We start from the raw sequence: 9,790 nt of genomic DNA on the forward strand, positions 1-9,790 counted from the left end.
TAAACTCAAATGTAATTTTACCATTGTATTAATTTATAGCTTTACAATTTTTAAAGAGGTTAAACTATAATTTTACCACTTTTAATACGTATTTATGTGTTTGTGGTATTCTCATTCTAGATCTTATTATAGATTCAAGTCTTACCATATGTAAATTTTGTCCAAATAGTTTCAATATATTCTGATATCAATTACAGTTTAATTCTAATCATAATTATTACTAATGCATTGATTGCAAACGTAATTTCGTTTGTATATTGTACTATCAATTTGCTTAAATCCATTCGACACTGAACGAAGTAGAGTCAATATTGATAACAGGAATCTAAAGTCACTCACTTTCATAAAGATCAGCGAAATAGACTAACAATACAAGGTGAAGCCAGAATATTTTTTAAAAGATTAAAATTAAATTATAAATTTTTGAAAAACTAAAATGAAATTTCATCATTACATTAATTTATAATTTTTAAAATGACTAAATTATAATTTTTTCATTTTCAAGAAATTAACACGACTTAATTAGGTTAACTTTATAAACCCAAATCCGAAAATATTAACATTTATATCCCGAGCATCAGTATAGTTATGAAATTACTAAAATATCTTTTTATGTATAGAGTAAATTATATTTTATAAGATTATATTTTATTTTTTTTCTGTTTTTTAATAAAATAATATTATTACGGGATTTAAACTTGAGCCACGTATATAACATCAATTTTTAATTTTTGTCATTCTAATCAAAGTATCATTTAATTTTTCACTCACACCATAATTATGTTATAAATTTAATATCAAACGAACTATTTTAAAATAAATAGTGATTGAAAAAACTATATATATAAACTTTCCTACTGTTTAGGATTTAACTCGACTCGACTTTAAAACTGAAACAAAAAAAAAAGTTTTAAACAAAGAAAGGAAAATGCAAATACGGCATAGTTGGGACATCGTTGTTTAGGTGGTGAAAGAAAACTGCAATAAAAAGTAATGATATATTGTAAGCAAGAAGAAAATGGATTTGATTTTTCTATGGGCATTAGCTGTTTAACTAAGTGTATAATTATACTTTGTAGATGCTATGAAAACATCAAATGACGATTCGAACACGTGTTTTGGTCGACATGACAGACAACCAGTCCTTGCAATTCACGTAGTATGTCTGTCTGTCTAAATCTAAATCTCTCCTCCAATCTGGTGTTTGATAACAGTTTAGAATTTGGTAAGACAAATTGCTTAACAATGGCTTAATTGATACGTCAAGCTAGATTTTGAGTAGTTTCGATTGAAACAAACTAGGGTTTTTGTTTTTGGTCAGTCATGTGTCTTAGTTTCAGATGAAATGCTGCATTGTTTGATGATAGTTTAGGATAGGGATGTTGGTTATTCGGTTTTAATCGAATTAATTTGACAAAATTTTGATTCGATTTGATTAATTTTTAAAGTATTTTAAAAGAATTTTGATTATGGGTTAATTTGGTTCGGTTAAGTGGAATTAACTGATTTATGCCAATTAAACAAAATTGGTCAAGATCATCAAATTATTAGTAAGTTTATGTTTAAGTCACTCAACTTTTAAGAAGTTTTAAAACGGTCAATAAATTATTCGAAAGTTTTTATTTAAATCATTATGGTTGCATCAATCGAAAGCTCTCATTTCACTTCTCTTCTACATTTTAACCTTTTTAATAAAACAGCTTCGAACGTCATGAATCTACGAACCAAAATTCAAATAAATTCATTCTCTGAGCTCCGACACTGACCATCAGATTGACTTAGATTTAAGGTATGTTTTTCTATCCGTTGATGCGTACAGGTCCATCATACCGATTGTCGAATTGTCGCTTCGATCTTCCTAGCTAAACTTTTTAAATAAAAGAAAACGTAACAACCCAATGACTTAAATAAAAACTTTTGAATAGTTTAGTCGTTTAAATAAAAGCTTTCAAATAGTTAAATAATCATTTTATAATTTTTTAAAGTTAAATGACTAAAACATAAACTAACTAATATTTTGTGATATTATAAAACAGTTCAACTTTTAACTATAAACTCTAAATCAATGAAAATTAAGTTTTATTGCGAATATTTATTCATAATAAACCTTGATTCGATTAATATAGTTATAAGTTTTATTAATTCGATTAATAAAAATTGAGTTGGAATATTAATCAAATTGACGAATGGGACCTTCTAGTGTGAGATTGTGTTTTCATGGTTGTTCTTTAAATTTTTTTCGTTTGATTTTCCTAGTAACCAAACGGATGGTGGGAAATTTCGATTGATTTGAGTTTAGTTTGTGGATTGTGGAACTAATATTACACCAATTTTGGGAAATAATAGATTTTGTCAAATCAATCAAATTAGTTGCGTTTATGAAAACATGAAAATGTGATGCAAATGTTTGAAACTAATATTTGATTTCGTAACAAGCTTTCATTCGACAACCTCGAAATTGGCCAACTCTATGTCGCTAGCCTTACCCTTGCTTTTGTTTTGTCTGCTTATTAAGGAATTTATGTTTTTTAAATTGAATTTTAATTCGATTGGAATGTGTATTATTGTTAATGGTAGAGAATGTGGGTTTAAGTGTGCTGAAGTGCATTATCTTCCCATTTATGAGTTGGGGACGTGCTATGAGTAGTTCTAAGTATTATGTCAAAAAGAATAGATATAATTAGAACATATAATGAGATGTTAAAAAAAGAATAAGGAATTTTTGCTCTTCGTAGGGTAGTTGCTCGGAAATTTTGAGATTTTAAATTTGAATTTTATTTATAAATCATATTTGGATGGGTTAAATCATTATCTGTGGTCTAAATTTGACGATTATTTTTTTAGTCTAGGCCTTCAACTTAGCAATTGTTTCCACATAAGGGTTTGAACTAGACAACTATTTCCACATTGGACTTGAACATTTTTTTTTCCAAGTTAGTCTCTAAACTTAATAATTGTCCCCACATTGAGGCTTGAACTAGACTTGATCATAGGTCAGGTCACCCGACTCGGCCTAAAGGCTCACCTGAAATGTGGAAGGGTTTAGATAAAAAAATGAGGCCCATTTTCTAAACGAGTCAAGCCTCGGGTAAGATTTTTTGGCCCGAGCCAAATCCGACCCAAATTTGCAAAAAAAAAACCTAATGTTGTTTGTCACTGTTTTGTTGCCATTGCTATTATATTACTATTATTTTGTTGTTATTGTTTGAATAGTGTATAACTTTTGTTTTATTATTAATTTTGCTACTATTTTAGAGGTATTTGCTTGTTAAATTGCACTTAACTTAGTGTTATTTAAGTGTATATATTTTTTAATTTATTCTCAATTTGTTTAAAAATATTTATTTTAATGTTTTTAGTATATTTAATGTATTATATTTTTTTAATTTATTTTTATCTAAATTAGCAATATAAAAAAATTAATACGGACAAGGAAGAATTGGACAAAATTTTAGGCCTATTTTTTAAGCTGAGTTGGACCCATACCTATAAAACGAGCCTAAATTTCAATTGAGGTTCGCCCCGACCCATGATCACTTCTAACCTAAACTTTAGGGTTTTAAAAAAAACATCAGAGATTAACTTTAATAATTGATGTATAAATATTTTAATTTTAATTGTAATTAAATTTATGCATTATACTAATCGATTTTAATTATAGTTATATAAATGTATTAATAGTAAGTAATTTTAAAAATAGGGTTTTCTTTTTTTCAAAACTTTTCAAATGTTCTATTTTTTTGGGAGATTTAAATAATAATATTTTAAATTTATCTAAAATAATATATTTTAATCATCAAATATTTTATTTTATTTAATATTAAATTAAAAAATAATTAATTAGTAATCATAAACTGAAAATTTTTCCTGTTCATCGTAGGGGCACGTGGGCTATTTTCAAGACCAAAATCTTAGCCAATTAGGCCGAAGCCCGTAAACATTTTATTGAAAATGGGTCGCCCATCCTGCTTCTTCTTATTTTTAAATTCATTATCCATTTAATATTATAAATAAAATACATTTTTTATTAATGTTAATAAATTTTATAATTAAATTAAATAAATATTTTTTTTATTAAATAGTAACTCGGGTTAGGCAAGTTACATCAAAATAACTTGACTAATGAACATATTCAAACTATATCTAAACTAGTCAACTTATGGTACGACTATCGTTAACTTCAATAAAATCATGAAGTGAACACCTCCCTTGATCACTATCAACTAGCATATTCACGAGTTGAGTTATTGGTCCGGTTTGGTTGGCCTGACACACTATGGGTCGAGATTTTAGAAAATGATATTTTTATTGTTAAATAATGAATTTGAATATGATTGATTAAAATTTTTGAATATTATCATTTAAAATAAAAATTTAATAAATGTTAATAAAATCTCTAAAAAATAAAAGAAAATGATTGCCATTTATTTTTAAAACTATAAGAAATATGGTTAATGATTGATAGCATCATTGATGGTGAATTATATTTTATATTTTAATGATACTAATACTTGATTAGATATCAATAAACAAGTGATAATATAAAATAAAATAAAAAAGTCAAAGCAACCCCAATAGACTTTCACATGTTAGCCTTTATTTCAACTCAAGTATGTTACTAAATCAATAAATTACATTATTAAAAAAATCAATAAATAGCATGTCATATATATATATATATAAGTATTAGAATTTTATAGACCTTTTCCACCACATTATTCATTGTTCCCTTCTAATTATTTAATGACATTTTAACAATTTTTTCTTTGTCATTAAGACATGATTTTGATAATTTTTTACTCTGAACCTCAAACCCAAATATTGAATCTTAAATTCCAAACCCTAAACCTTGAACTTTGAATATCGAATCTCAAATTTTAAATATTGAAAATGAACCCTAAACTTAAATCCTAGACCACAAACTCAAAACCCTAAATTTAAAATTTAAGATTTAAAAATCGAGATTGAGTTTGAGTTTAAGATTTTAAATTTTGAATTTATAAATCAAGGCTAAGAATTCAAGATTTAAAATTTGGATAATGTGATGGGAAATAAAGAAAAAGAGAAGTTGGCCCTATTCTTAAGGGAAAGGAGAAAAAAATATTAAAAAATTTACATTTAAAAATCCCAAAGAGAAAAGATTTAAATGGCTTTATTTTTTTGCCTTTTTCTTTTTGAATATCTCTTTGTTTTGTCAAATTTAAATAAATAAAGCAATTTTCAAGTCTCAATAAAATATTAACACCTAGAAAAGTTAGAAAATTTTAGTTACAAAAAGAAAAAAAAAAGGCATTTGAAAATTAAAGAGATTAATTTCACATATCACAATAAAAAATCCATTTAAGATCTTAACAACTTTATTCTTTTTCCCTACCCTAACTACTCATTATATTAATTAATTAATTTTTTTACTCTAATTTAAGACTCTCGTAATAAAATAAAAGTTGGTCAAATTTAAGAAAAAAAACACAGCTGGCTCATTCTTCAACAGGCACGCGATCAAAGTCATAGGCTCCTCTTACTGCTTGGGAGGTTACGGTTTTATGTTCTATTTCACTCCCCAACAAGGTTCTTTTCACCCCTCTCTCGCGGTACTACGCTATCGGTCATCCAAGAGTATTTAGCTTTGCAAGGTGGTCTTTGTTGATTCACATGAGATTCCACGTGCCCCATGCTAACCCAAACAACAAATACAACTAACACAACTTAAACTTAAGCCACACCTAATACGGTGAACAGCGTTGACCATTAAATCATCATATGAGATTCAATATAATTATAAATTTATACTTTAATCTTTCAAAATTTATAATTTATGTCTAGAAAAAGCAAACAAACTAGTCATCTTTTAAGTTCTTCTTATATATATAATTTAATATTTTAAGAAATTAACTATTAAATTTAACAATGTAAATTATAGTAATAACATTCAAAATTACACCATATGTCTACCAATATATATTAGATTCCATGATCCTCTAAATGTGAGATTAACGAAAGCATTTCAACAAAAACCCAAAAGCAACCTTCCAAACAACAGAGTTAAACATAGCATCAACCACCATTTATTTACAGCTTCTTTTTTCCTTGATTAAAACCCAACATTGGGTTTCCATTTTTAACCTCGTTTTGACTGATTTACCAGTTTTTCTGTGTTTCCTTTTGTCTCTTTCCTTATCTTCTTCACCCCTTATAACCCCCTTTCTTCTCCTAGTTTTTTGTGGCGGCCTTTTTTTCCCTTTTGGAAGCTAAAACCAAGTCTTCTTTTTTGTTTCTTCCGCTAGGATGTGACCCTTTGTAAGTTCAAGTTCAAATTTTTGAATTAATTGTTGCATTGTTCTCTCTCTGCACTTTCAAATTCTGGGTTTTTTGTGTATTTGGGATTTGTTTCTTCTTTTCAGTGAATGGATTAGTTAATTCATTTACTTCCCATAAAGAATCTAAATTTGAAAACTTTCCATGATGTGTCAAAATTGCTTGAATTGGGTTGTTTAGTAGTATATAAATTTGGAGATTTATGTTCTTGGTGCATGAAATTGCCTTACCTGATACAATTTACAATTTGGGTTTTTTTTCTTAAATGGTCTTGCACTTTCTGGGTTTCTTTGGAATCTGTAGTGAATGTGTTAGTTACCTTTTTCTGTCAAATTGCCTGGATTGGGTTGTTTTGGAGTATATAAATGACTAAATGAGGAGATATTGGAGAAAAATAGAAATTTTTTAAATATTTTTATATTTTTTTCAATATTTGTTGATGGGATAATTGCTTGATGGAGCTCATTAATTTGTTTGCTGTTTATGTTCTTGTGGCTTGAAATGTTCTTAACAAGTAACAATCTGATGAAATTTCGAATTTCGGATTTTGTATTTTGCTGGTCTGATCTTGTGGCATTTTATGGTTCAATTCAGGGATTTGTAAGATCATTTTGAGAATGTTTTATTAGTGCTTAGTGTGTAGTGTTTTCGGATTATGGGACGCGAGATGGTTGAGTCGTGGTTTGGTGGTTCGTGGTGGAATCCAAGGAAGAGTGCTTCAGAGAGTACCGACAAAGTGATGCTTGGAATCTTGGCTTTTGAAGTTGCCGGTTTGATGTCCAAGGTGGTGAATTTATGGCATTCTTTGGATGATAGGGAGATCTTTAGGTTGAGAGAAGAGATTGCAAACTCGATAGGAATTCAAAGGCTTGTATCCGATGATGAAAGTTACATTATGGATCTTGCATTGAACGAGGTAATCGAGAATTTTGGACATCTGGCGACGTACGTGGCTAGGCTTGGGAAGAAATGCACTGACCCTATATATCATCATTTTGAAGCCTTCGTAAATGATCCGTTATTGAACAATATGGAGTGGTTTGGGTGGGAATATCGATGGAAAAAGATGGAGAAAAAAATGAAGAAAATGGAGAGATTTGTTGCGGTTACGATGCAGTTGACACAAGAGTTGGAAGTGTTGGCGGAACTTGAGCAAACTCTTAGGAGGATGCAGAGAAATCCCGAGTTAGATCGGGTGAAATTACTCGAGTTTCAACAGAAGGTTATATTGCAGCGTCAAGAAGTAAAAAACCTACGCGAGATGTCTCCATGGGTTAGAACTTATGATTACATTGTCCGATTTCTGTTGAGATCACTATTAACGATACTCGAGAGGATAAAAAATGTGTTCGGGACCAACCAAATGGTACCGGTTGAGAGGAATGATGATTTCGAATCTGTTAATAGTGATTATCTTTCACGCAGCCATTCCTTTTCTACTGTAATACCGTCTTCAGTATACCCTTCCGATCATAATCTATGTGGGTTCTCATCTGGACCTCTTGGCAGGTCATTCTCGAAGTCCATGTCTATCACTGGAAAGCATCGAACCAACAGCAAGCATCTACATTCTCATTATCACTCCACTGCTTTACACGGCAAGCAGCCACATTCGAGAACAAAACGAGCAGGTCAATCTGCGTTTGGTCCTTTTAAAGGATGCATGTTGGCAGGAAGTATTTCTCCCGTTTTAGATAGCTACAAACCAATTGGCACTATATCTACAAGGTTCAGCGGTGCTTACCCCAAAAATATCGACAATTTGAAGATGGAGCCATTGTCCCGTAGCTATAATATATACTCTAAGCTATCCATTTTCAATACCAAACGGTTGTTGAATGCTCCTATATCGACACTTGGTGGTGCTGCATTGTCTCTCCGTTATGCAAACTTGATTATTTTGATAGAGAAACTAGTTTCGTCGCCTCACTTGATCAGCGTCGATACAAGAGACGACCTATACACTATGTTACCTACCACTATGAGAAATGCTCTTCGTGTTAAACTGAAGCCGTTTGCAAAGTCTTTAGCTTCATCAATATACGATGCTTCCCTTGCAGCGGAGTGGAGCTTGGCACTAGTGCGGATTTTGGAATGGTTGGCTCCTCTTGCTCACAATACGATTAGGTGGCAATCCGAGCATAACCTTGAAGAGCAGCATATAATTTCTGGGTCAAATATACTTCTGGTACAGACACTACACTTTGCGGATCAAGCAAAAACTGAGGCAGCTATCACGGAGCTTCTTGTTGGCCTTAATTACGTGTATAGGATTGGCGGAGCCCACAATGACAAATCTTTGCCAGAATCTGCTGGCAATGGCTGTGCCCAATATTTGCTCAAAAGGGATGACAAGAGATGACACTCAACTTCGTGAAGCATTTATGAATGCCACCCCGAGACTTGTTCCAACATCCACAACGAGGAAGAAGTCAATCCCATCATTAAGGTACTACATCGAGTTTTATGTGAAACTCGTCGTATCTTATTTCGGAGCAAGCCTTTGTTAATATATATATATACTCATTTGAAGATGATAGATTCTTTTATCAGTTAATATAGTTTTTGTAAGCACCACATGTTCAGTATGTTTTTGCAGTTTCATTGCTGTTAGTCCGTTGTTTTGAAATCAAAAAGAGCTACGGTGACATTGATGTTGTAGGGTTGATAAGTCGGTTTTGTTTTCCCGAGCCATCAGAATTAGTTCTGTTTTTGGTTCTTCAAACAACTTTTACTCTTGCATACGGTTTTTCAGTTTTGCTTCCGATGGTTTGAGCAAGGTCCCGATCAAGTGGAGTGATGTTGCTCCCAAGCTTATAAAGGTATGAGGCGGTGCCATGGAACTTAAAGGCTGCATGATCGTGAAGTTATAGTCTCGGCACATGACACAAAAGTTCGAGTCTATAGCCTTTCGAGTGATGCCCTAGCTCCTAGTGGCTAGACCAAGATGAACCACCTTGTGTGAGTTAATCCGATGCCTAAACAAATCCATTTTCAACATTCAAAGGAGCATCAACTCAAAATTCTGTCCTTTGCGATCTTGGCAATGTAGTCGGTTCCGTATGAGTTCGGATCGGTGTGTACCGTTCCAATAATAAACCAACGCAACAAATTTCCCTTTTCATATCGGTTAAAATTTTGGTCTGTAACGGTTGCATTGGTTTGAACTGGTGCATCGGTTGGTCCATGAATAATATTAAAAAATATAAAATTTTTAACATTTTACCATTATGGTAATAAATAATAAAAACTTTTATCAGAATATTGTGCTTTGACTACTGCATGAATATTTTATATTTGAAATTTATTTAATATAATTTATTTTATATTGGTAAAAATGTTTCTTTTGCATATATTAAATATTTTTTTCAAAAATATTAATAAAACAAAAATGATACATCGCACAAACCGATACCTGTATGCACCAGCTCCAGTAAAAACACGAGCGAGTCAAATGTAAAATTTTGAGTTAACA

At 30.8% G+C, this 9,790-nt stretch overlaps 1 protein-coding gene across 4 annotated transcripts; it reads left to right on the forward strand.

Annotated features, from left to right (window-relative positions):
- Positions 1 to 5,991: 5,991 nt before the first annotated feature.
- Positions 5,992 to 9,577, forward strand: LOC121230316 (protein PSK SIMULATOR 1). Of its 4 annotated transcripts, none has more exons than XR_005928267.1 (3): positions 6,009 to 6,297; positions 6,910 to 8,764; positions 9,071 to 9,577. XR_005928267.1 is itself a non-coding variant. In XM_041114900.1 (2 exons), the coding sequence occupies exon 2, from the start codon at positions 6,971 to 6,973 to the stop codon at positions 8,675 to 8,677; it is 1,707 nt and encodes a 568-aa protein (XP_040970834.1). In that variant the 5' UTR covers positions 5,992 to 6,297; positions 6,910 to 6,970; the 3' UTR covers positions 8,678 to 8,963. The 4 variants fall into 4 exon arrangements, 1 of the variants encoding a protein (XP_040970834.1); XR_005928263.1 differs by lacking the exon at positions 9,071 to 9,577 and adding an exon at positions 8,902 to 8,963; XR_005928266.1 differs by lacking the exon at positions 9,071 to 9,577 and adding an exon at positions 8,915 to 8,963.
- Positions 9,578 to 9,790: the final 213 nt, after the last annotated feature.

This window comes from Gossypium hirsutum, chromosome A01, assembly GCF_007990345.1.
Source record: "Gossypium hirsutum isolate 1008001.06 chromosome A01, Gossypium_hirsutum_v2.1, whole genome shotgun sequence".
Classification (NCBI taxonomy): domain Eukaryota; kingdom Viridiplantae; phylum Streptophyta; class Magnoliopsida; order Malvales; family Malvaceae; genus Gossypium; species Gossypium hirsutum.